Source organism: Leptidea sinapis, chromosome 2 (assembly GCF_905404315.1).
Source record: "Leptidea sinapis chromosome 2, ilLepSina1.1, whole genome shotgun sequence".
NCBI classification, from domain to species: domain Eukaryota; kingdom Metazoa; phylum Arthropoda; class Insecta; order Lepidoptera; family Pieridae; genus Leptidea; species Leptidea sinapis.
Window position 1 is genome coordinate 7,883,302 of NC_066266.1, and position 27,814 is coordinate 7,911,115.

A 27,814-nucleotide genomic window follows, 5' to 3' on the forward strand; every position below is an offset into this window, starting at 1 on the left:
AAAATTGAGTTTTCTGGGGTTAAATTGGACAAGGTTCAATTTACCCCATTCCGCGACCTTCTCAAAAGAAGACTCGACAGACGACACAGTTTCTCCCGGCACTGGTCAACAATTTCCCGAGAAATGAGGCCTGCATGTCCCTTGTATAAGGTATCATCAGTACTGGCGCTTGCATAGCAATGTATGTTTGAGGTGTCCAACATATCATTGATATCCAGAAGAAACAATGTAGGAGGTAGCACACAGCCTTGGGGCTCTCCAGCTTTTACGGGCTTCGGTTTCGAGCAATAACCGTCGACAACGACCTGTATGCTGCGCCCAGTGAGGAAGCTGGAGGTCCACTTCCATAAGCGCTCGGAAAGCCCAAATGGAAGTTTTGAAAAAAGCGCCTAGTGTGATACACGATCAAAGGCCTTCGCTATATCCAGGCTAACTGCCAGGCCTTCCCCCTTGCTTTCGATAGCCACGGCCCATCTATGTGTTAGGTATACCAGAAGATCACCTGCCGACCGACCATGACAAAAGCCGTACTGTCGGTCGTTGATCAACTGTTGACCTTCTAGATATACCAAGAGCCGTACTGTCGGCCGTTGATCATCTGTTGACCCTCTAGGTATACCAAGAGCTAGTGGTTAATTATGCTCTCCATGATCGTGGAGAGCAGGGAGGTAATAGCTACAGGCCTTTAGTTTGCCGGATCCGAACTGTTTCATTTTTGTTTGGTCCAGATCGACAAGGGCTTGCTTCCATGAATCAGGGACTACGCCTTTTGAATATGAGTGCCGGAATAAACGCGTTAGCAACGGCGCCAACTCAGGGGCACACGTTCTAAGCACGATTGGAGAAATACAATCTGGCCCGCTCGACTTCCTGACGTCCAATTAAAACAGAGCTCACCGAACAGTTTTCTGTCTAAACTGTACTTCAGGCATAGAGCTCTGACACCAAGGGATGGTCGGCGGTGTTTTTCCGCTGTCGTCAAGAGGCGAGTTGGAGGCAAAAAGAGCGCACAGAAGATCGGCTTTCTCTTTTGCTGTATGGGCCAGGGTGTCAATTATCATATGCAACGGCAGCAGAAACGGCTGGTTGAAGTTACCATCCTATTCTAGTCGGATAACTGGAAAGCTGCTCATTGATTTAGGAAATAAATGACCCCCGTCTCAGATTGACATAAATTATTAGATTTAGATAAGTCTATGGAAATTTGGAAAATAATGTGACAGAAGGCAATAACGGTAGTTATCGATCTCCATATTTTCTCGTTATTATAGTGAGTATGTGGAAAAAATCAATAACTAACGGTAAGAACTAAATAATTACTTTTAAAATTCTAAACAGAGTTATGGCAGAACTAAATAATTGTCTATTGGCAGTTTTCTATCATAATAACAATACTAGCACCATAATTGTGCATCGCTTACATTAACTATGTCCGATATTATAATATGTAAAAACATCGACTGTAAAATTTTACGCACATAAAAAGTTATCGCCATTTTTGTTGAAAATAAAACACTAATTCGCAATTATCTCGGAACTTTGGTATTGCTAGTTATTAAATTTTGACACAACGACGACGATATTCTCTACTAGATATATCCTATAATTTAAATGGTGCTTATGTACTAGGAAACACTCTATACATTGTGAAACACAAATGATGTCTTAATTCCAGAAAAAGTCCCTTAATCCCAGAAGTGACTTTAAAATGTATTACTTATTATAGATTATTTAGTGACTATTTATTATATTATTGTTGGATTGGGACGAATAAAATTGCATTGGACACTTTGTAATATTTATAAACTGTGTGTTTTTGTTATCAGGTTGCAAAATTTGAACTAATACCTCGAGACCAGAGCACGGAACATCTTCCATGTCGGATATACGGCGCGGTCCACTTGGCGCGACTATTTGGTAAGCATTCATTATTGCAACCTTTAACTTCTTTTAATCTTGAAAGATAAATTAATAGTACATTACGATACAAGTGCGCAAAGTAGATCGTTCCCGCACGATCCAAGCGAGTGCAGGATGACCTACGTGCGCACGAGTATCGTATACAATTTTTGCTATTAATTTAATTTATTAAGTTGCGCAATTTGAAACATTCCCGCACGCTCACCGAATTACCGCATGCTCTTGTCAACGTGTGGGAAAGTGGTACTTTACGAACAAATGCATGCGCAAAATTGAACTTTGCGCACGATAATAGGAAAAAATACTTTTTAGTCCTATATCGGCATACAGGATTAGTTCCACATAACAGAACTCTTTAATTGACAAAAGTATGGACACGAAATTTTATGTGCGAATAATATTTTTTTTCACTTGATCACCAGAGGAATCACAGGAGCGTTTCCTTTTAGAAAGGTTAATTCGCTTTTTTTGTAGGTACCCATGTCGTATCGTCATGGAAACAGCGCACAAGGAAGCTCTTTCCACAGCTTTGTAGTACGTGGAAGAAAGTTCCTTGAAAACCGCACAGATAGTGATGATATCCTAATTTGTGGCGTGTCGTGCGAAGGTGGAATCGGCGGCAGGAATTATGATAACTGGTTTAAGTTAAAATTGAACTCTAGTAAAGATGTTGCGTATTTAAAAGAAAACTGTGTAATCATAGTTAAAAATTATTAATACATTTTTTTTATCATTTCAGTTGTTTTGCCTAAGTTCTTAAACGCAACACAGATGAATGACATTAAGCTGAATGTAGTGCTCAAATACATCGACATATTTGTCCAGTAAGTATAATACACATAATAATAGAAACAGATATAAGTTTATAATGCGTACTTCTCGGCTAAGTCGAGTTAGTAAGTCTTTTGTGGGGCGATGTATATGCTTTTACAACAAGATCCCAGAAAATGTTCAAAATAAAAGTATTACGTTTGTTTGGTAAAGGTTACTATAACATAAATGACTTTCTTAATGATACCTCAGATTGGTAATGGAGCGACCGCCCTCAGGCTATTAAATAATAAATTTAATTGTACAATATTACTTTAGTAGTAAGAGTAGGCCAGCGAGTAGGGACTCACGAGCTTAAAAATGAAGATGCCTAAAGAATTGCATATTAAAAGGTCATTGCGATCGAAATTTTATTTTTTTAAGCTTCTAAAGACGCTGAATCAATCTAATTTAAAGTAATTATTATTATTATTAAAATACCATTCATGATAGCTACCTATTTATATCCTATCTGCTAAGTAGATTTGACTATGTCGCGGTCTTCATAACTATCTGCAACTAATATAGATTTGACAACGAATATTGATTTCAAATTACGATAACATACCCATTTATATAATAGAAAAAACTGAGTTATTTTTATAAGTGTGTTTGTTGCATCATTTTACATGTTATATTGTAATTGAAATGATTTGTAAATCTTGATATAAAAGAGTGGCAATGAGTTTCTTGCTACTTCTTCTCATTAGCTCATCCCTTTACGAAGTAGCGGTAGATTCAATAAGATTTTTTTTTGACATTCATATAAGTGTCATTTCCGTGACCTACGTAAATAAACTGATTTTGATTTGATGACCTTATCCTAGGTTGGTTCAGTTTTAAGTAAAGAAGTCAACCCTAATGTCGTGAGAAGAGTTAAGAGTCACGCGATAGAAAGAGAAGCAACTTCTAAGTGAATAAAAATGTTGGTTAATAGCGCTGTGCGATCTGAATTACACCTTATTGTATCGCAGCTAAAGTCTCTATTTCTTTAATTGATTGCGGAGTGAGACTTCGGTTCTTGTACTATTGTATTATATTCTTTGACAATAGTCCCGATCAGCATACTTTTATAGATTGCCAAACGCCACGCTCATAGCCCACTTTGTTACTCGGTTTTCAGCTACTGCTAATAATAACAGTGAAATTTATGAACAAATAAACAAATCGGCTAGTTTAATATAAAAAAGGACTACAGAGCTTATAAAATAACACAAATAATACAATTGTTTACAAGTGAAACTTGTTTCTACAATATAATACCTATATTAATATCAGAACCATAATTGAAATAAAAAAATAACAAATTTATATATATATATATATATATATTCTAGGAAATAAGATCAAAAGGGGATCTTATAACAATTGACAAGTTTTAATACCACTTACTAAAAATTCACAAACAAGCTAACATCGAAATTGTCCACAATCTGCTATCAAAAGATCTTGGAGTATTTTGGCCACATTGCCCGAGGTATCCCAGTAATTTTGACAAACTGATAGTCAAGGTGGAGGGTAAAAGACCACGTGGACAATCACATAGCCGCTGGTCGGACCTGATCAAGACACTCACTGTCCTACCACTTACAACCGCAATAAGGATGGCCGAGGACCGGAAGGATTGAAAGGCTTAAACGTTACGACAACGTTGAATTACGGACACGACCTTCAAAATTATACATGATATATTAATGTCTTATTTTTAATAGCATGGGTAATCTTAAGTTATTAGTGTGTAGCTTGGGAAGTAGGAGGTGTTTATAAGTTCCAACACATCGGTTTTATTCATTGACCCACTGAGTAACGACGATTTTCGAAAAAAAAAAGTTATTTTTATGTAGGTAAAGGATGTATAATTAATTTAAATAAAACACTTTTAAAGGATTAAACTGCGTGATGTTGTAACTGTGTTTTTACATTAGATCTATGCGTAAAAGTTACATTTTTATTTTAGCTTGAGAGATAGGATTGTTTTTATTTCGATTTGGGACCCATAATAATTTTTATTTCCAATATTTGTTTTGTATGGACATATGTTCTGTGAGAAAATTTATTGACGCACGGTTTGACATTTCTGCTGTGACGCAATTTATAACAACAGGGAGCATATTTTACGAAATAATTCTTGATGTAATGAAATATTATTGACAAATTCATAAAAAACAGTATTTTATTTATTATGCACAGAAAAACGTCTGTCGGGTCAGCTAGTATAATATAAATAATAGGAAAAGTTTGTTATACTTGTTTTAAATAGATATGGAGAATTTATCTGAACTAGTGGTCATCTAGAGATCGAAATTCGACCACAATTCATATTTTAATTATTAAGTTTGATTTTTATAAGGTGTTATTTGTCTAAGACTACAGCTCTATAATGTATGTGTGTGTGTATGTTGTTGTGTCATTCAAGCGGTAGTGTGTAATATTTATTTTTATTAATTTAATAAATTTATATGGCATATTTACCAGTGGGAGGCTCCTTTGCACAGGATGCCGGCTAGATTATGGGTACCACAACGGCGCCTATTTCTGTCGTAAAGCAGTAATGTGTAAGCATGTGTTTCGGTCTGAAGGGCGCCGTAGCTAGTGAAATTACTGGGCAAATGAGACTTAACATCTTGTCTCAAGGTGACGAGCGCAGTTGTAGTGCCGCTCAGAATTTTTGGGGGTTTCAAGAATCCTGAGCGGCACTGCATTGTTATGGGCAGGGCGTATCGATTACCATCAGCTGAACGTCCTGCTCGTCTTGTCCCTTATTTTCATAAAAAAAAAGACGTTGTTCTGTATATAATAAATAAAATAATGTTTTTTTATGAATTTGTCAATAATATCATAACATCAAGAATTATTTCGTAAAATATGCTCCCTGTTGTTGTAATGAAATTGTTTTACAGCAGAACTGTCAAACCGTGCGTCGATAAATTCTCGCATAGAAAATATGTCCATACAAAACAAATATCGGACGACATCAAAGGAAAAACAAAATTGTTGGTTTTATTTAATTCCGAACACTTTCATATTTATTACCCTTTTAAACCTTCCCTGGACTTCCACAAATAATTCAAGACCAAAATTAGCCAAATCATTAAGCCAAATTAGTTCTCGAGTTTTAGCGAGACTAACGAACAGCAATTAATTTTTATATATATAGATTTGATATAAAAATTGCTTTATGCACTTCTTATCCATATAAAGTATAAACTTTAACTGGGTCCAATTTCACGTTCATCCGTTCACGCTATTTTTTTAAAAAGGGCACAAAGTTTTCGCTTTACGTATAAATATATAGATAAATATAAATAACACTAGCTGATACCCGCGACTTCGTCCGCGTACAAACATGACTGAGTACGTCGTGCTATAAAAATCGTTATTTCTTAAAACTTTAATAGCTTTATATTTGATGAATATATCGCAATACTTTTTAGATAAGGGCCTCGTGTCAAAGGAATATAAATTTGAAGTCTATCCAGTATTTTTACCGTAATGCGCACAAATGAAAACCTCTTTCATTATATTTATATACATTTCCGCAAACATTAAGAAATGATAAATAATAACAATATTTAACTTATATAATAAATTATTGTAACCGCTCGTAAAAAGACACCTAATCCTTGATGCCTAGACTCAAACATAATAATTTAAAAATATATTTTACCGAGGTATCATAATGTATATTGCAAAATCACGTGGAAATACATGCTACCTAGCATATTAAGTAACTTACCTGAAGATCTATACACAATTAGTCTCAAAAATAAAATTCCTGTAAAAATGCCTTTAAAAATATGTATACCCTGACCCCCTTATTCATAATGATCCGCTAACTTAAAACAGCTGCTACAGACTGTTATTTTTCATTCTGACTTAGGTCAATAGAAGAAGACAGAGTGAGAATTAGCAATGGTTTAAGTTAGCAGACTATTATATATGAATGAATTTCGTTATGTAGTTTAGCCCTTCATTTTGTCTATTTTGTTAGACTTTTATTTAAGGCGCGGACTGACTAGGATTGTAAACGCTACAACAAATTGTACAATATGTGTGTTGATCATGTGGCTAAGCTGCAAATGGGCATTTATTTTACTGGTTATCTTTTAATTATTCAAAATACACATATTAAATTAATATTTGTTCGGTTTAAGTTTTAGAAAAATACTAATCCTATTAAATTGTTTAAAAAAAGAATGTTGCTATAGCTGAAAATTAAGAGATTTATAACTCCAAAGTTTATTTTTAGGAAGCAACTTCCAAATTTTTTATTTGGATATTACAAATTATATATAAATATTCTATTCGGTTCAAATTTTTCTTTAAGTCCATCTTTTTGTAATGTATTTTTTGCGTCGGAAAATTTTCATTGCGTTATGTTGTAATCGACTCTATAAGAAACCAAATTTTGTGGATATTGAGGTATGTACGCGCTTTAAGTAAAAATATTATTTGTTTCAGATATCTCGACGAACATACGGAGTGGTTCGGAGAGGGATTCTATGTGGATAACATCTTCGGGCGGCCGCGTACATAGCTGTCTGTCTGTAATTATGTCACTGACCTGCTTAAGTACCACTGGACAGGCTGTTCCATATGCTTGACAGCATTCTTTTGTGCCTATATGCAGCGCCACTAGCGAGCGTCCAGAGAACTAATTTTGACGTATAATATAAATGGCTGCGAAGGAACGTACATTACTCTGAAGTATTTTTGCTTTTTGAATTCATTTCGTTCGTTTTCCGTGTTATTTATACTTCAAGAATCAACGTAATAAAGTACACAATGTTTTTTGTAAATAGTTTTCCACCATCTATCGATGTTTGCTGAGGTTGTCATCACTTCTTTTAGTTTTAGTTTAGTTTATCACCCTCGCTACATGGCCAACAGTGCCAAAATGGCGAATATCAAACAGGCACAAAAGCACTTTGACAGCCGCCAATCCAATGGTATATACTAGAGGTCAGTGAATTATGTACATATAGAGACACCTGTTGTTGACACTTCACGTGGCCCGGATTCTGTTATCTCTAATAAATGACTTGAAGACGAGTCGTTTGAAGTTTCCTGATTACTGTGTAATCTATGTTTTCTTAGATATAATGTGATAGCGTAATTTTTTACAAATTAATAAATGTAAAATTGTATATGCACTGTTTTATTGGAAGAAATATATTTTAAAGGATTAACTTGGATTAAAATCTGCCGCAGTTCAAATATATTTTTAACTGAATTGTAGAATATACTCCAACGGGGTAAAGCCTTATATCATTTATAAGTGTAGATAGAATGCGACAGCTATGAAAACGTTGAATAGAGGTTTACAGTAAACCTCTATTTTTAGCAATGCACGTACACTAACTCTCGGAACCGCTTGCAAACTCAAAATTCTGCTTCGTGATCCGTTTCCACTAAAGGCGCCTTAAGCTATTTAGAAAAAAAAGTGTAATAAGTGTGTACTTAACTCATATGTCTGCTACATAAGTTATGTTACTTATGTACGCACGCAAGTAGTTATTCTTCTTTGGCGTGATAAAACAAAAATCCCTAAAAAAATATGCCTCGTGACCTTTAAGCAATATAGTTATAAAGAAGGTATTAAATACAACGAATGTAATAGTTATTTATGCAACTGTTGTGTAATAAGGGGTATTACAACACGAATGTGGGTTTATCACACGAGGTGATAATAGTAACATTTAATACCTAATTATGAACAGTTGCATACCAGACTTTATCTACACCCAGAATATGAATCCTCTAAGATTCTGAAACAGTTAGCTTACTGCTAACATTAAAACAGCCAGTCCTTGTAGTAACCTAATATCATCCATTGCTGATTATATACAAATAAACTGTTTTATTGAAAAAAATATTTATTTTTAGTTTTAATTTACATTTTGTATAGTGTAATTATTAAAATTCACTTGAATATTATGTTCTTTTGCAGCGTTTAAAATATCCGGCAGTGTGCTGTCAAAATAGCTTATTTTGTCAAGAAAAATGGCGGGGATTCGTATAACCTACTTTTTTTACGGCGCGCAACGTTCTGATAGTGTGGAACGCGCGTGAATGAAAATGTTATTTTTTTTTTTAATTCATACAGTTACCACGCATCGAGCAATAAGAATGTGGCTGTCTGTTCAAAAGCTTTGCGCATGAAGAGATCGAAAAAAACAAAGGAGTGTTGTTATGAAATTCAGTAAAACATTACAACACTCGTTTGGATGATGTATAATTTAAAGCATGGGTGTAGATAAATATTATTATACTGCATAATTTAGTTAAATAACGTGTAATTAAATATAATTTATTTATTTTTATACCATAAGAAATATTTTTTATAACACATAATAATTAAGGTGTTTTTAATTTCAGAATAATGAAATAAAATAAAAAAGGATCAATACAAAATAATATTTATTACAAAGAATCATTTTTTGTTTATTCAATAACAGAAACAATTTTACAATGACTATTGAAGCATGGTTTTATGTCTTGAAATAGTCGACAAGAGCATATAATCTTTTTTACCTTTAAATACCAAAACAATAAGGTTTTCTATTCTATGATAATGGCAAACTTTTTGGTAGTTTCCGGTTATTAGAATATTTCCCAATAAATCTTACAAATTAAAATCACAATATAAAGTTAAGATAATTAATACGTCTTGATAGTCTCTTGCTTAGACAACCCATAAAAACAGTCCAGGAATATTTGTTTAGTGTGAGTGACAAGCAACGTCTTACACTCAGGATTTGTATGACACTTTGTGTTAGTGTGCCTGAATTGCTCTAAATAGAGATTAGTTCTAAACTCAATTTATTTCGACGTTTTCACAGTCTACCTAGACATATAAATGATCTAAGATATTAAGATACATCGTATCAACGTAGACACATGTTTGGCATCAAATTTACTAACACATCCAACCATTTCGTTCAATAATCATTCATTAATCTCTATTTAAATCAGCAATGAAGGTACAAATTTAGCAGTTAAACAAAGTATTCCAATACCATTATAAGGAACCTCTTAATACCTATTTATTAATCGCAACATAAAAACTATTTAAAACACACATTTTATTTTATTTTAGAAATGACAATGACAGATGAATAATCAAAATCTGTCAAACACTGTTTCGCGCGTTAATCGCCTCTGAGTTGCCACAACAAATATTAAATTCCATCTAAGGTAATAAATACAAAATTCGAAGATAATTTATTCATTCACACAAATAAGTCAGCTAAGGTTCAGTTCAATCACTCGAAAGAGAAAATTATCGAGTAAAATTATTTCCTCTGTGAGTTCGTAATATGATATTCGTATGATGATATTAATCTCAGCTTTATAAGATCGAAAAATCATTTTAAAGTAACATCGCTTTAATTCCAACGAATATTAAATCAAATAGTACGGTATTAATTGAGACATATTTTTTATAGACGTTAATAGTGTTCCATTCGGTGTATGACGCGTTTGTACTCGTCTTCTAGAGCGAGATAGTGGTTTGCGAGTCGGTGCTGCGTCTCGGTCACACCCAATGCGGTCAGGGTCGCTGCGAACTCGTCCGGTTTTAGAACTTTCTGGAGCTTTTTCATTTCCAACTTCTTTTTCTGGAAATAATTTATTCACTTTATATTGAGGCAGTATTTTTGTTTTTAAAGTAAAACTGCTTTAGGCGCGACTACGAGGTAACTGGATGACAATGCAACGGAAGTTGGCGTCAAGATGGCGTCACGTTTCTGTTCCATCTGGTTTTTGGTTTCTTCGTCCATTATTAGGGCAGGCAAAGAGTTCGAGCCCATACAGCCATTAAATCTAACCTTCAATTTCTTATTTTCAATTATTTTAGTTAATGACTGAATATTTTAAAACGTGCCAGTGGTATTAATGAATTATAAAAAGAATATAAAATGAAAATAATAATTAGTTAAATGAAATGATGGAACCCAGGAATATTTTACTCTTTCACGGTCATGTGACACAAGAAAAAAGTATGATATTTCTGAATGGCAGCATAATGAAATGGATATGGAACTCAAAGAGGATATATTGAATCACGATGCATAATAAATATGTGCTGGGAGATTCAAAATAATAATGCTTAATGTTAATAGACTCAAGTTTGCGTCACACGAAACAATATTTTATCGGAAAAAACCTTTAAAAATATACCGACCTGGAAGGGTGCATTGAGCCTATTCTTTACATCTAATCTATACTGTTGGTAGGCAATCTTGTCCGAGGTGTTGGTGTGTTTGAGTCTCAATATTTCATAGACGCGCCGTGCTTGCTTCTTATTGATTTTGTATTTACTTCGCGCCTGATTCGCCATTTCCACTGAGAACCTGCAATAATATTAAAAAATTAAAAACACAGTTCGTCATGCTCACTGAAATGGCATTGCTTGCGGCGGCGTCGTGTGCCGGGTCGTCTCTATTCCCTCAAATATGTGCGTAGGTCCATGCGTCAACTCGTGAACGAGTGCTGCTTGTTGTGCCAGGTGACCGATAATTAATAAATCATTGTATTTGTTAGATGCGATTACTAATTATGACAGCAATCACGACCATCATGTTCACGAAGCATCATTACACAAACAATGAATTCAAGCTCTAAAGGTTGACGCATCCAATATACGATAATTTATATTTATACAGTTTATTCATATTTATCTTCATTAATATTTATGAAATATTCGCTATTATTCAAACACGATACATATATATTGGTTGCAGCACCTCACAAAATAATTTGTTATTTATATTACAGCCATTGTAAAATACCCTATTTGATTGAAATTTTACGAGCCCTACTTTTTCAGAACATCTTGCAATCAGTTATTTAAAAGAAATATTCAGATTCAAAAGCGCTTAGTTGAATCCTAAATGAATAGAGTTCATTTGACTTTGAATTATTTATTACTATATAGCTGGTGAAAATTCTGATATTACTATTCATAATATGGTACGACTTGGAAGAAATGGGAGTCTTTTTTATTGTGACCATACTTAAAAAAGGTAATTGTGAGTTGTGATTTGAATAAAAATTTTTGTAGTAGTAGAACGCACATCCGCCACGAAATAGCAGATACATTCGATACCTAAGTTACAAAGAGTAACAATTCGGAAAAGGGTTCGAAAAGAAAAACCTCAACTGTCAACGACAAGGGAAAAACACCGCCGACCATACCGGTGTCAGAACTCTATGCCTGAAGTACAGTTCAGACAGAAAACTATTAGGCGAGCTAAGTTGACACCGGTGCTAACGCATTTATTCCGCCATTAATACCCAAAAGGCCTGCTGACTCATGGAACTAAGCTTGCCCATCCGATACAAACCAAAAAGTAGATATTCGGATCCGGCAAACTACAGGCCTATAACTATTACCTCTCTGCTCTCAAAAATCATGGAGAGCATAATTAACCGACCGACAGTACTGCTTTCGCTATGGTCTTTTGATATACTTAACACATAAATGGGCGGCGGCTGTCGAAAGCAAGAGAGAAGGCCTGTTAGTTAGCCTGGATATAGCGAAGGTCTTTTATCGTGTATGGCACAAAGCGCTCCTCTCAAAACTTCCATCATTTGGGCTTCCCGAAAGTTGCATGCAAGTGGACCTCCAGCTTCCTCACTGGCCGCAGCATATAGCGATTGCCTATTCCGCGTTCATCTGGAGAGCAAAGCCAAATTGGCTTCGAAGAAACTGGACGTCATTAATAGAGCACGGCAGTACTTCAAGCCAGCCCACATTATAGCGTTCTACAAAGCGTAGGTCCGATCGACTTGTTTCTCTTTGGTAATAGTGGGTTATCATTTATGGAAAAATATCTCATACTTATATCAAACTTACTGAATTACAGACTTATTACACTTTGGAACTGAGATTTCGACTTGAACTGGTATAAGATGATAGCATAGATAGTGAACCTCAAAAAACTACCAACCATTGGAAATAGTATGCCTCAGACCTGAGAAGAACGGGTGCAAGAAACTCCGTGGGCTTACTTTTTAGCTACCTATTGTCGTAAATAATTTTTACGTCTAGATAAAGTCTCATGCTGCTGGACAACCAGTGAAAACAGGCCAGGTTTATTACTTTAGTGTGCGTGCAATGTTCAAAATAGATAACTGTCAAACTAAATTTTTTTAGACGTTTTCACAACCGTCACAATCTATCTACACATATAAATGCTCTAACGGCCGTTTTCAATAACCTATCTATCCTTAGTTTAACTTACTAGAGGTAGAAAAGTCTTTCCTTTTAAGCTTACTTACATTTCAATAACGTATTGACATAAAGCAATGGACTATAACTATATTAGACATAACTATGGATAGATAAGATCTTGTCATTAAACGTTGATAGCATTGTATCCGTAACTAGAGACACGTTAATGAAAGCGGCCGTAAGCCTGTTTTGGATGGGTGTTTTTTTCTGTCGTGAAGCAGTAATGTGTAAGAAGTTATTGTGTTACGGTAAGGGCGCAGTAGTTAGTGAAATTACTGGGCTAATAGGACAAAACATCTTATGTTTCAAAGTGACGAGCACATTTTTTTTACGGAATAGGAGGACAAACGAGTGTCACCTGTTGTTAAGTGATCACCGCCGCCCACAATCTCTTGCAACACCAGAGTAATCACAGGAGCGCTGCCGGCCTTTAAGGAAAGTATACGCGCTTTTTTTGAAGGTACCCATGTCGTATCGTCCCGGAAACACCGCACAAGGAAGTTCATTCCACAGCTTTGTAGTACGTGGAAGAAAGCTCCTTGTAAGCCGCACTGTGGAGGAGATGGTGATGATATCCTAACTTGTGGCGTGTCGTGCGAAGGTGGAATTCGGCGGCAGGAATCAGGTTAAACAGCTCTTCGGAACACTCCCCGTGATAAATGCGGTAGAAGACACACAATGAAGCGACGTTAATTACAATGCTGCTCAGAATTTTGGGTTCAAATCAATCCGGAGCGACACTCCATAGTCTTTTTTTTTTCCTATACAAAAAGGTTTCTTAATACAGCTGCCTAATGCCATATTTCCATAATGGAATAGATAAATTAATATGGTGGCATTGTATATTTGAATTTGTAATTTTTTTTGTCCAAGATTTCTTCGAGATGATTGTCGTCGTCGATTTCAAGGTATGTATGTGGCTATGCGAGATCTCTAGGATCCTTTCATATACTAGCACTGCTCATGGAACAAGATATATATACAAATTCCATATGTACAATATATTTCATATGCTAGCATCGTTCCATATCAACGATCTTTTTCATATGCTAGCATTGTTCCATATTTACAATCTCTTTCATATGTTAGCATTGTTGCATATCAAGGATCTTTTTCATATGCTAGCATTGTTGCATATCAAGGATCTTTTTCATATGATAGCATTGTTGCATATGAAGGATCTTTTTCATATGCTAGCATTGTTCCATATTTACAATCTCTTTGATATGTTACCATTGTTGCATATCAAGGATCTTTTTCATGTGGTAATATTGTTCCATTTCTAAAATCTTTTTCATATGCTAGCATTGTTCCATATCGACAATCTCTTTCATATGCTAGTATTGCTCTATGTCAAGGATCTTTTTCATATGCTGGCATTGTTGCATATCTAGGATTTTTTCATATGATAGCATTGTTGCATATCAAGATATTTTTCATATGATAGCATATCAAGGATCTTTTTCGTATGCAAGCATTTTTCCATATCAAAAATCTGTTTCATATGCTACCATTGCTTCACATCAAAATTCTTTCTATATGCTAGCATTGCTCATGAAGCAATATATATATAAGAAACATATATCTTTTCAAAATTTTTGTTGGGGGGTCAGCTTACTTATAGCAATACGATAGATAGGGGTTCATCATCTTTATTGGAAGATAAAACAACCTCTGCTGATGATGCTTTCCCGTTCAACTGGGCTAGATGGGTTATAATAGAGCTTTTATGTTATTGAAATTGATATCATTAGAAGAACTTGGCTAAAGATTCTTGCCTTACTAACATCAATTGAACTCGGTGATTGTAAACTATGGTATCCACAAGATGATGATATGAGAATAATTACCCTTGAGCAAGTTGGTCCGGTTGGAATGCTGGCAGCAGCTCACAATCCTTGGCATCCACATAATCACGAATTCTTTGGAAATCCTGGGAAGGATCCTCAACGGTCATATCCAATACCTCCGGTTTAATCACAAAGTGCGAGTATATAGTCTGAAACAGTTCAGGATAGTTCAATGAATGTATGTATCTTACTCATTTAATCTATACTATTATAAAGTTGCAGTGTTTGTTTGTTTGTTTGAACGCGCTAATCTCTGGTACTACTGGTCCGATTTGAATGATTCTTTCAGTGTTGGGTAGTCCATTTATCGGAAGGCTATAGGCTTTTTTTTTCAAGATTAGGGATCCGTAATAAAATTGCTATTTTGTAACACAAGGTGTAAAATCGAAAACCTATTTTTGCGTGCGCTGCAAAAACTATTGACAATAGAACAAAATGATGTACAGGCTATAATATAGGCAATATTTTATTACTTATAAAACTATCGCGTGAATTATACTTTATATGGCAAAACAACGTTTGCCGGGTCAGCTAGTTTATTATATGTGTAACACAATATCAAATATTGATAACTGCTGATTTAAAATATGTCTGCAGTAACAGATATGGTAAAAAATATGATTATAAGGTAATAAAAATTGTTTGGGAATAGAATCGAAAAATCTGGCCATAACTATATTTATTTATTTATTGTTTCACAAAAAGTACTTATTGTAATTAAAAAGCAAATAAATGTAATGAACAAAGTACCTATGTACATTATATTCTTTTAGCATCCGGAGCCAATCAAGGAGTTACCTGTATTTTGACAAACAGACCCAAGTACTACAAGTATTTTTTCATTTCTCATACTCGGAAAGTAATGTTGTTTTGATCTGATTATTGGGTGGAAAATGCTGCTTCCCTCCATAGAGAGGGAAAAACTCATACTAATTAATTCCCACCTAAGGCCGGGAATGAACTTTGAAAATAGAACTGCTGTCAGCTGTGAAGAGTTTTATGTAAAAAAAAACTAATTAAAAAAGAAATCTGCGGCCATGTGACTTTCCAAACAGCCAGTGTGAACTTAGCGCAAACTTCTTTGAGCGATAAGCCGTAACAACTGCGCGGTGAGTTCCATATTTAAAATTTAAAAAGTCGAATTATCCTAATTTGACAATTCATTTTAAATAGGTACCACTAATATTATTATATATTATCAATAAATAGTTTATATAAACAACTAGTTTTATTTTCCTCATATTTGAAATGAAATAAAGCGTGTTTAACACGGGTCGAAAGAATCAATTCCTACTCGGACTATAGCCGCCCTCGCTGTGCTTGGGCGTTTAAATACCTCAGGAATTGATTCTTTCGACTCTTGGTTAACAATCTACTATTATTTATTTATAGCCCTAACACTATTGCAATATATATCTATATTTTGTTCTTAATAGCGTACCTTTTTAATACCCATACCGTATACTTAGTTTATTCTATAATATTTGCTATTTTTACAGGTTTATAAGATGTATTTCCAGAGGTATTTCATACCTTAACAAGATTAGCGCACAGTCCCAGTTTCCTGAAGGGTGGCAGCGTCAGCACCTGAGAGATGCGCGGGCGCAGGTGCGCCGGATAGGCGTAGTAGCGATACACTGTCGCGTACGCACACGTGGCGTACGAACACGTGCCCGAGAGCGAGTTGGACGGATACTTCTCGTACCTGTAAATAATATATCATTTCATATACAAATTAAATTTATAACCAAATTTTATGAACGATTAGCTGACCTGGCAAACATTGTTTTAACATATAAATTATTTTTAGAGTTAAACCGTTTCTTGGACATTGCTAAATTACTTTATTTTTCTAAAATAAACGTAGCCTAAGTTACTCCTTATTACATAAGCTACCTGCCAATCAAAGTCCCGTCAAAATCGGTCCAGCCATTTCAGAGATTAGCCGGAACAGACAGACAAACAAAAATTGTATAAAAAAAATGTTACTTTGGTGTATGTACCGTATGATAGAATTTATTCATATAGATGTAGTAAAAATCGGCTATTTCATTATTACAAACAGACACTCCAATTTTATTTATATGTATAGATGTGGGACTCGCACCCGCGACCTCGCTTTCCGTCCTAGCGCTCTTACCAGCTGAGCCAACCGTTAGAGTGACGTATGGATCGAAAATCTTGGTATGTCTTGTTCAAATCTCGGGTTGTGGCTCCATCTACGGGATCTACTTTACAGTTGGGAAAGAACAATGGCGAAGTTTCATACTACAAAATATTTGAAATTGAATGGAAGCGTCTTAAGAACTGACGTGTACTAATTAATTCTCTATAATTTTCTGCGTCTACTGACATTATTCATTTTTAATTTGGAACCGGGATAATGGAGAAATAAATGATTATTTTGTTTGAGTTTTTAGGTTAGGTATTTATTTTTATTACTTTACCGTTCTAACTATATTATACTTATCTATTATATTCCAACTAACATGTTCCAACAACAATAACACTGAATAACACCAATTCCAAGAATCTTTAAGGATAGGAACTAATAACCATAGGCAAATAGTTAATAAATACCTAATTACTAACGACTACGGTACTACTGTCTACGGTCAACAACTCTGAGTATTATATTATGATAAAATGGAAACTTGTTACTTGATGCAATGGTAATAACAGTTTATTTGCAACAAACCAGAGTTGGTTGTCCATAGCTTTATAAGTAATTTTATAAGAGTCTTTTAAACTAAGTACTTCCATTTTTATAATCTTAAAAAACTGATAAGAAAATAAGTACCTAGTTTTCTAATGTCTTTTTCTCAATCCAAGATCTTATTTTATAGAAGTAGGTAGCAGTAAATTAAACAAGCAAAATATTTTATTTTGTTTATTGTTATATAAACAGCGTACGTTAGACCAAATCGTGGGGCATATCATAGTCCGGTAATGGAGAGCAGAAGTAGTTCAAAATGAGGTTCAGAGTTTAAAACGAGAGAAAGATATTATTCAAGTCCAAAACCAAGCCAGGTAAAATAGAAACTACTTATTAAAATAAAGAAAGCACAAAACAACACAACAGCGGTAACTATAATTGATAGGTATTATTAGCATTAGGTAGATCATAGGTGACAGGTATAGACATTAGAAACTCATTCATCACTCGCTCATCGCTGTCAGTCATATTGACAGATAGCTTTCCTTGATCTAACCTAAAATGGATGTGATTTCATAGTCGTGACAGCATATAATGTGAAAATGAAATAAATATTTTATTTATTTCCCCGGTTCCTTTTGCAATACAATTTTATCTAACAAGTCAATTTATCTACGAAGTTTTTTTTGTAACTATCCTAACCTTAGACGGTTATTCCTATAGTCAGGTAAAATTTCGCCATTGTTCTTTACTTTACACTTTCTTTCAAATCTAAACAATTTACCATTTGATTTGAAAGATTTCAAGTCCTTTTTTGTCTATTGCAATTGTGTGACCTGAGAAATATATAAAATATTTTAAGTTCTTTGAAAACTGTTTGTGAATTTCATGAATAGAATGCCATACAATGAATTGAAGGACATGGAATTATGACATATCCATGGCTCAAGGATTTTCCCTGTGACAATGTTGAGGGAACGGATCTGTCTACTCTTTGGTAGCACGTACATCAAGACAATGATGCGAACTTAACAACATTATAGCTAGATAGATCTAGCTTATATTTGGTGACAGACAGCCACAATTTAACGAGACTTATATTCCAAGATCCCGCCACTTGATTCTGCAGGTATGTGGTTTTTGATAAAACTAATTTTAACTTAATGTTTAGGGAATATGCCATGTATTAGCGAAATTTATTTTAATATAACTAATTTTATAATGTAAATTGCACCTATATAATCTCTATATATAAAAATGAATTGCTGTTCGTTGGTCTCGCTAAAACTCGAGAACGGCTGGACCGATTTGGCAAATTTAGGTCTTGAATTATTTGTGGAAGTCCAGAGAAGGTTTAAAAGGTGAATAAATAGAAAAATACTGCTAAATGAAATAAAAACAACAAATTTGTTTTTCCTTTGATGTGTCCATACATAATTTCTATGAGAGAATTTATTGACGCACGGTTTGACAGTTCTACTGTGAAACAATTTCATTACGACAGCAGGGTGCATATTTTACGAAGTAATTTTTGATGTTATGATATATTATTGACAAATTCATATAAAAACATTATTTTATTTATTATATACAGAACAACGTCTGTCGGGTATGCTGTCTAGTATGAAATAAACGATGCTTTGTTAGGAGTATCGAAACGGTTCAATATGAATAATTTATTATTGAATAAAATTAAAACAAAATGTTTGAAATTTACGTTGCCAAATGTATGGAGTACATACAAAAGTAAATATTAATGACACTTAATTGAAAATTGATGATAATGCAGTATTTTTAGGTATAACATTAGATTCCAACCGTGCAGTGGGGGCCTTATTTACACAATTTAACTTGTAAATTTAGTTCAGCAGCTTTTGCTGTAAAAAGGATACGAAAACTTACCAATGATATTTAAAAGTAGAGATAGGTTACGTAGACGATATTCGGTGTTTGAAAATGATACACTAACGCACACATGAATAATTTAACATTGCAATAGCACACTACATTACGATTACACGTCAAAGAACGATAGTAAATGCAATTATCGCAAGCGAAAAAGAAATAACTCTAATTTGATAATTGCTTCGTATTTGTATAGAAAAATACAGTTAATTCATCAGATATGATTTTTTATCGTACACCGTGATTTATGCCTAAATTACGATTTATACATGAGTTCATGTAGTAAAAGCTATAAAGTAGTAAAACTGCATTGTAATTAGGTAGATAATGCGGCATTGATTTCAAAAAAAATATTGATTATAATATATTGCCACATTGATGATATCAATTATTTATACAAAAAATAATGAAAAACATACAGACACCACAATAAAACCGAAAGGTATCTGGTATACAGTAAGGGTCCCATTTTTACAATTACGACGGCTCCCAAAAAGTTTTAAGATTACAATTATTGTTTTTTGTATCTTATATTATTTATGAATGTCTTTTTGTTGAGGGTTTATTACAATAAGGTAATGGGAGAAGAAGAAAATGATCCATTGATTCATCTGCAGTTAGAAAGGGGTATACTGAAAGGGACAGTGTTACTGAAAAAACTCCTATGTAAGCAAATAGCACTCACTGTCTACATCCGCTACCTACCCTAAAACTTGTTTTAGTAGTTTGATAGTTTAGCTACCTATATACGCACTTGTTTATTAAAAATTATTACATTTCGTATTACATTCACTGCAACAACGACTTTTATACATCAATTCCTAAAATATTCTACCTCGATCATCCCGGAGCAGACAGCATCAATATTTTGTCATTTCTGTACGTTGGTCTATGATCGGCTTGGCGGCGATCGGCGTTGTCATGGCGACATATTTATTTTGTCAGATAAATAATGAAATCAAATAAAATGTTATAATTCATGATTTCTTAACTATGGTATGTAATTCTAGGATTTTATGGTTCAGCCTTGTTTTGTTTTACTGGATTGCATTATTTTAAAAATATGTATATGTTTAAACTTTTGTGTGATTAATATGTATTTTTATGAATTGTATTTTTTGTGATTTACGTTGACAAGCATCTTTTGATTTTATGTCAATAAAATATTTTGACTTTGACTTTATATGTTTTTTAATAAACGTCATTTTAAAGGAAATTATGTCAAGAATTGGAAAGAATATGGTTGCCAGTTCTCAGTCAGCCGTAACATAAAGGTTACCAGGTGTAAAAACAGGTACATTTTTATTCATTATTCGTAGTCATCTGTTTTTTTTTATAATTGTAATACAAAATTAAAGTTTTATATTTACTATTTACGATAAACCATGGTAGCCAGATAAAAAATGGCCGCAAGCAGAGGTTTACATGATTTCAATAAACGATTCGCGAAGTATACGTTTTTAAATCAATTTAACGTAATTTTAAAGTAATTGAAAAAAAAAAGTGATTACCAACTCTCAGTCAGCCGCAACGTTAGGGTTGCCAGGTGTAAACAGGTATTTTGTTGTTAATTATTTATAGACATCTGTTTTTTATGTTAATACAAAATCAAAGTTTTATATTTCCTATTTCCGATAAACCATGGTTTTCAGTTAAAAAATGTCGTAAGTTCTTGCGTGCGTACATAAGACGTATGTACGGTAGAATTTATAGTTCTTTGCCGTATTAAAAAGTATGTTTATCCAAGAGACTCACTGAAATATAAGAATGAAAGTATGCAAAAAAAAAACAACTTACATGATGAAGAATGTCCACTGATCATCATCTACATCAATGAATGATGCTGCATCAACATACCAGAGCAAAAATGTTTGCAAGCGCTCGTGATATGCCAGAAAGCCAGGAGTGGATGTTTCACAGTAATACACTTCAAAAGTTCGCTTTGGGCCGCCATTATCTAATCAAAAACAATCAAATTAAATTGAAAAAAAAAAAACATTAAAAAGTTGTTTGAAGCAATACTATATTAAGGCCGGCAACACGTCTCTTCACCCCTGGTGTTGAGGATGTCCACATCAACGGTCCCCACCAAGTGAGCCTCTTGCCCGTTTGCCCCCTCTTATTTAATAAAATATTCGGTAGTGAGCATTTATTGCCTTGATACTGGTAATACATATAAATAATTGGTATAGTAATAGTAAATTTTTGGTCTTTTGTTATGTTTTTTCTTTATCATCTCATATAATTTTCGTTTTATTGTCCACTTAACTCTTATATCATGTATCCTTTCCTATGTGTGTAAACTTTTAATTGTCTGTTTGTCCTACTGTAATTATGTATGTTACCAAATTTTAAGTGTCATACAAACCGCGAGTGTAAGACATAGCTTGTCACACACACAAAACTCATATTCCTGGCCTGTTCTCATTGGTTGTCTAAGAGCAAGTGACATTATCTATACATAACATAGTTTATTATCTAAGGTTGAACCATTGATCCTCGTCATGGTATTCATTGTTTCTAATAAGTGTGTTATTTCAAATTCAAATGTATGTTTATTCAACACTTTAGAAAGGTTAGTAACACTACTGTGGTTCCTATGTTGTCGTTACAAGAGACTACATACCATCAGTTGACCTTGTATGTCTGTTTGTCCTACTGTACCATAAAAAAGCTTCCAAACTTTATGTATTACACTTTATATCATTATATCAAATGATTACAATTAATAAAATAGTTTATGAAGTAAGAACTTTTTTCATTTAGTGTCTGTAAGCTGTTGATTTATTACTCTAGTCTTAACATGTTCTGAACTGAACCACTATTCATGATTAATTTTTTGTACTCACTAGATTCAATATTAAATGACTGGATAAGCTTTCCATATGGAGTGAATATCTTATCCTTTTTCAGCATAGAGACAAATTGGTCTATATTGGTGACATATCCTGGTGCTAATACTTTTTTTATTTCACCTTCTATATCATCAGCCTTAAGGCCCCCAAACTTTTTGGAATCAATCTGAAAAATGATATAATAATCTTTATCTATACTAATATTATAAAGAGGAAATATTTGATTGTTTGTGTGCATTGAATAGGCTCCGAACCTACTGAATCGATTTGAAAAATTCTTTCACTGTTGGGAAGTTACACTATCCCTCGTTGTATATATATAATATTTACAAAAATTTAGGGATCCTTACTAAAACTCCATTAATGTAACCCAAGGTGTAAAACAATACCTAAAATATTCATTACATCGCGTGCGCTGCGAAAACTATTGATGAGAGAGTAAAATAATGTACTACGACTTTGCAGAACACATTATTATCAACAAAAAGTATCACAACAGAATAATTCAGAAGTGTTTTTGGTTACGTGTTTTATTTTAAAGATTTACGTGAAATGTCACTACTACGTGCTCCGTGTGTTGCAAGTGTGTACGCGGATGAAGTCGCGGGGTATCAGCTAGTTTAAGATAAGTAGGCAATATCCATAATTTGTTAGTAACTTATGCTAATACATTTCTTAATTTATTGGTGGATGCGTTAGTCTAACAGCCCGTGAACCCCAGACCTACATTATTTTATAAAAGCTGAAAGTTTGTCAGCGCATGCTCCCAACACAGGTGAGAACAATGGACCATTATGGAGTTTCGGTTACAGTGGCTTTGGCATGTAAAAGGTACTAAAGGTGTGTAAAATACCGATCTAAATACATCAAATAGAGCGATCTTTTGTTATTATCTTCAGAACATTATTAAAAATCACGTTATTCATTGCCAGACACCCTTAATCTTCATGAAATTATAATTTTACTTATGTCATAGTATAACAGCTGAATTTTATATATAATACTTGAGTAATAATACTATCAACCAACCAAGTAGATGATGGTTCCTCATTAGCCAGACACTTTTGACAGTTCTAACCCCTTGCCAGACGTGGCTTAGGCACGTAAACGGTACTAAAGGTGTGTAAAATACCGATCTAAATACATCAAATAGTAAAGTGTGATTTTTCGGTATTACCTTCAGAATATTATTAAAAATCACGTTATTCATTACCAAACACGTAACATCCAGGCAAACTCTTGCCAGACACCCTTAATTTTCATGAAATTATAATTTCACTTACGTTATTTATTATCTTGTTGATGATGTTGTCTTGTCTTGTTGAGATGATTTAAGAAATGTATAAATAAAAGCCGACTTTTATATATACTTACTTTTGCTTAAAGGGATTTTACCCCAGGAGGGTACCGGCTCACGTACCACGGCACTCCGCTCCAAGCTTAACGTAGACTTTTGCAATATCAGGGGAATTCACTCCAATTTAAACGCCAAACTCTAAATTCCACCCCCACCTTGAGACGGCGCAGCCGCCTCTGTGTTTCCTTACGGAGACGCAGATATCTCGACCTAGCGATACGACCCGCCGCGTTTGGCACTACAAGTCAGCAGATTGGGATATGATGCGTTCCTTTTTTGCATCCTAACTTTGGGGCAAGGTTTGTTTCCCTTCGGATGATCCTAGTGTAGGCACTAGTATCCTAGTGTATGCCCCCTAGGGCATGGATATTTTTAAACCAACTGTAGTACCGATCGGTGGCAGATCACGGCCCTGGTTCGATGCGTCAGTTAAAGCAGCACCTGACTGCAAACAACAGGCGTATCGAAGTTGCGCTGCGGCGTTGGGCTCAAAGGATCCGAACTACAAAGTTCTTAAGATAGAATATAACCATGCCTCCAGATTTTTTAAGCGGCAAATCGCCCGTGCGAAATCGAAGCAACCGTCAAAATCGGCAAGCAGCTTCCTAGTTACCCGACCGGAACACGCAAGTTCTGGTCGTTGTCGAAAGCTGCTCTTGGTAACTTCAACCAGCCGTCCCTGCCGCCGATGCACATGAGGAATGACACCCTGGCCCATACGGCAAAAGAGAAAGCCGATCTGCTGTGCGCTCTTTTTGCCTCCAACTCGACCCTTGACGACAACGGACAAACACCGTCAACCATCGGTATCAGAGCTCTATGACTGAAGTACAGTTCAGACATAAAACTGTTAGACGAGCTCTGTTTTCGTTAGGAAGTCGAACGGGCCGGATGGCATTTCTCCAATCGTGCTTAGAACGTGTGCCCCTGAGTTGACGCCGGTGCTATCGCGTTTATTCCGGCAATCTTATTCAAAAGGCGTAGTCCCTGACTCATGGAAGTCAGCCCTTGTCCATCCGATTCAAAAAAAGGTGACAGTTCGGATCAGGCAAACTACAGGCCTATAGCTATTACCTCCCTGCTCTCCGAAATCATGGAGAGCATAATTAACTGCCAGCTCATGGTATACCTAGAGGGTCACCAGTTAATCAATGACCGACAGTACCGCTTTCGCCATGGTCGGTCGGCAGGCAATCTTCTGGTATACCTAGCACATAGATGACGGGCGCTTCTCGCAAAACTTCCATCATTTGGGCTTCCCGAGACCTTATGCAAGTGGAACTCCAGCTTCCTCACTGGGCGCAGCATACAGGTCGGTTATTGCTCGAATCCCAAGCCCGTGAACGCTGCATTGCCCCAAGGCGGTGTGCTATCTCACTGTTTCTTCTGCATAGCAATGATATGTTGGACACCTCCAACATACATTGCGATGGAGACGACAGCACGGGCGATGCCGTATACACGGGCCATGCAGGTCTCGCAAGAATGGGGTAAATTGAATCTTGTCCAATTTAACCCCCAGAAGACTCAAGTTTGCGCGTATACCACTAAAAAAAACCATTTGTCGTATCACCGAGCTTCGACAACATTTCCCTTACAGCCTCGCCTAGTATTGGAATTCTGGGTCTCGAAATCTCGAGCGATTGCCAATTCCGCGGCCATCTGGAGTGCAAAGCCAAATTGGCTTCGAAGAAAAAGGGCGTCATAAATACAGCACAGCAATACTTCAAGCCGGCCCACATTATAGCGCTCTACAAAGCGCAGATCCGGCCAAACATGGAGTATTGCTGTCATCTCTGGGCTGGCGCACCCCAGTTTCAGCACGATCCATTAGAGCGCGTGCAACGCACAGCAGCTCGAATTGTCGGGGACCCAGTGCTTTGTGAAAGGCTGGATCACTTGGTGTTGCATAGAGACATCACTTCATTGTGTGTCTTCTACCGCATTTATCATGGGGATTGTTCCAAATAGCTGCTTCATCTGATTCCTGCCGCCGAATTCCACCTTGGCATGACACACCACAAGTTAGGATATCATCCCCACCATCTGGATGTGTGAGGGTCCTCCACAGTGCGGTTTTCAAGGAGCTTTCTTCCATGTACTGTTGTTGTAAGCTGTGGAATGAACTTCCTTGTGTGGTGTTTCTGGGACAATAAGACATAGGTACCTTAAAAATAAGCATGTTCACCTTAAAGGCCGGCAACACTGTGATTCCTCTGGTGTTGCAAGAGAAAGTGGGTGGTGGAATATTTTATGTTGCTTTTTTTAAACCTGTTATTAACAGAATAAATTAAAAATTTTAACAATTTAACATAGTTGTAGCATCGAATGTCTTTTCTTAGAATGTTTTCAAAATTTACATAGACTATCACTGCACCAAAAAGTTTATTTGCATAAGTCATTCTAATCACGAATCTCTTCTTACGATTTACAATGTTTGCCTGCCAAGTGGTTGGGACTATCAAAAGTGCTAATGAGGAATTATCATCTACTAATTATCCAAGTATTATATAAAAAAATCAGCTTTTATACTATGGTGAAAGCATAATTATAATTTCATGAACATTAAGGGTATCTGGCAATGAATAACATGATTTTTAATAATTTTCTGAAGGTAATATTGAAAAATCACACTTTATTATTTGATGTATTTATTCCATAATGGTCCATTGTTCTTACCTGTGTTGGGAGCATTTGCTGATAAACTTTCAGCTTTTATAAAATAATGTAGGTCTGGGGTTCACAGGCTCTTGCTCTGCTGTGACAGAGACATGTTATTTTTTTTTATGATAATAACGGACGAGATGAGCAGGACGTTCAGCTGATGGTAATTGATACGCCATGCCCATTACAATGCAGTGCGGCTCAGGATTCTCAAAAAACCCAAAAATTCTGAGTGGCACTACAATTGAGCTCGTCACCTTGAGACATAAGATGTTAAGCCTCATTTGCCCAGTAATTTCACTAGCTATGGCGCCCTTCAGACCTATGCTTACACATTACTGCATCACGGCAGAAATAGGCGCCGTTGTGGTACCCATAATCGAGCCGGCTTCCTGTGCAAAGGAACCTCCCACTGGTAAAACCGCACTCACATATTTTTTCACTTCCAGCTATTTGCATTTCTGTTCTAAGTCCTCATCATCATCATTTAGTGTGCATGTCATATAAGCTTAATAAAAAAATATTTTCTCTAAGCTTCAATAAGTAAATACCTTTATGTTTAAGTTTTTTTAAATTTAAGTATATTCCTACAGTGTAATGTTAGTCTCATGTTTTTAATTTAACACATTTATACATATCATAATACGAAAACATTCCTCAATTATAATTATGGATGTTGATTTCTGAACAATATAATATCTGAATGTTACAAAAATAGCCTTTTTAACATAAAATGTATAATTAAACTTTATAGAAGCACTAACCTTGTCTGTGTAAGATATTCCTAGATAGGTCTGAAGATTTCCTGCGCTGTAATATAGCTTGATCTGTAAGTCTGTATAACCAAATATGTTTTCGTTTTCGCCAAATACTTGATGACACATTTCAGGTCCAAAACTTGTTTTATCATCTTCGAGATCGTCTTGATCTCTAACTGTAATACATTGTGTGTTTTTATTAAATGAAATCGAAATACCTTGTATACGAAACGATGTAAGAAGGTATGAAAAAATAAATTTATGAACCGGGTTTGTTTGTTCTCCAAGTCTATTTAAATAAATAATTATGAAAATATTTTACTCACCCAGTTTAAATTCGAGAACCTCGTTTCCATCGACCACTAAATGTCCTAACCCGTCATTCATTTTTAAGATTTTTATAGAATTTGCTCCGATTCCCGCGCGAAACCAATGGCCTTATCTTTCAACCACTTAATTTCTTAGGTAAATAATTTAATACGAGCACCTTCAGACCAATTTACAAGAATATGCCGCTGTGAAACTATTTCAAATTGCCATATCTAACTTTCATTCACTTCGAGCTTTTTAATTGGAAATTGGCAATTGCATATCCTTGTTTATTAATTCTTCCCTTCCTTGTTCAATCGTTTGACTTTGAATTCGCTCCACAGAATTTTTACGAGTATGTCCAATGAGTATGTCGAACTTTAGTCTATATAGACCATAGAGTATATTCTCAATGACAAAAACATCAACTATTCCAGTTTCAATATTCTAATAGCAATAAATCCTTATTTAAGGCATAAAATCCTATACCACA

General features: G+C 35.0%; 2 protein-coding genes across 2 annotated transcripts in view; one reads left to right on the forward strand and one right to left on the reverse strand.

The window, feature by feature from the left end:
- Window positions 1–7,879, forward strand: part of LOC126975853 (male-specific lethal 3 homolog) — a 33,126-nt gene extending 25,247 nt beyond the window's left edge. Inside the window, exons 11-13 of the mRNA XM_050823928.1 lie at window positions 1,827–1,917; window positions 2,660–2,744; window positions 7,192–7,879. Coding sequence (XP_050679885.1) covers window positions 1,827–1,917; window positions 2,660–2,744; window positions 7,192–7,267 — 252 coding nt within the window. The 3' untranslated portion in view covers window positions 7,268–7,879. The remainder of the gene's footprint in view (window positions 1–1,826; window positions 1,918–2,659; window positions 2,745–7,191) is intronic.
- Window positions 7,880–9,131: 1,252 nt separating this feature from the next.
- On the reverse strand, window positions 9,132–27,670 carry LOC126976162 (histone acetyltransferase type B catalytic subunit). The gene is made up of 8 exons (XM_050824391.1): window positions 27,339–27,670; window positions 27,019–27,188; window positions 22,228–22,399; window positions 21,176–21,335; window positions 16,351–16,522; window positions 14,818–14,966; window positions 10,916–11,084; window positions 9,132–10,349 (listed from the first exon to the last, which is right to left on the reverse strand). Exons 1-8 carry the CDS (start codon window positions 27,397–27,399, stop codon window positions 10,182–10,184), a joined length of 1,221 nt encoding a protein of 406 aa, XP_050680348.1. The 5' UTR covers window positions 27,400–27,670; the 3' UTR covers window positions 9,132–10,181.
- Between the last annotated feature and the right edge of the window lie 144 nt (window positions 27,671–27,814).

What these genes read in the sequence shown, in the direction of transcription:
- LOC126976162 (XM_050824391.1), bottom strand. Translation starts at nt 27,399, where the DNA reads ATGAATGACGGGTTAGGACATTTAGTGGTCGATGGAAACGAGGTTCTC. An exon ending in CAGTGGACATTCTTCATCAT is followed by an intron (nt 16,523 to 21,175) that starts GTAAGTTGTTTT and finishes TATTATTTACAG; the next exon opens with GTACGAGAAGTATCCGTCCA. An exon ending in TGTGCGCTAATCTTGTTAAG is followed by an intron (nt 14,967 to 16,350) that starts GTATGAAATACC and finishes GAACTGTTTCAG; the next exon opens with ACTATATACTCGCACTTTGT.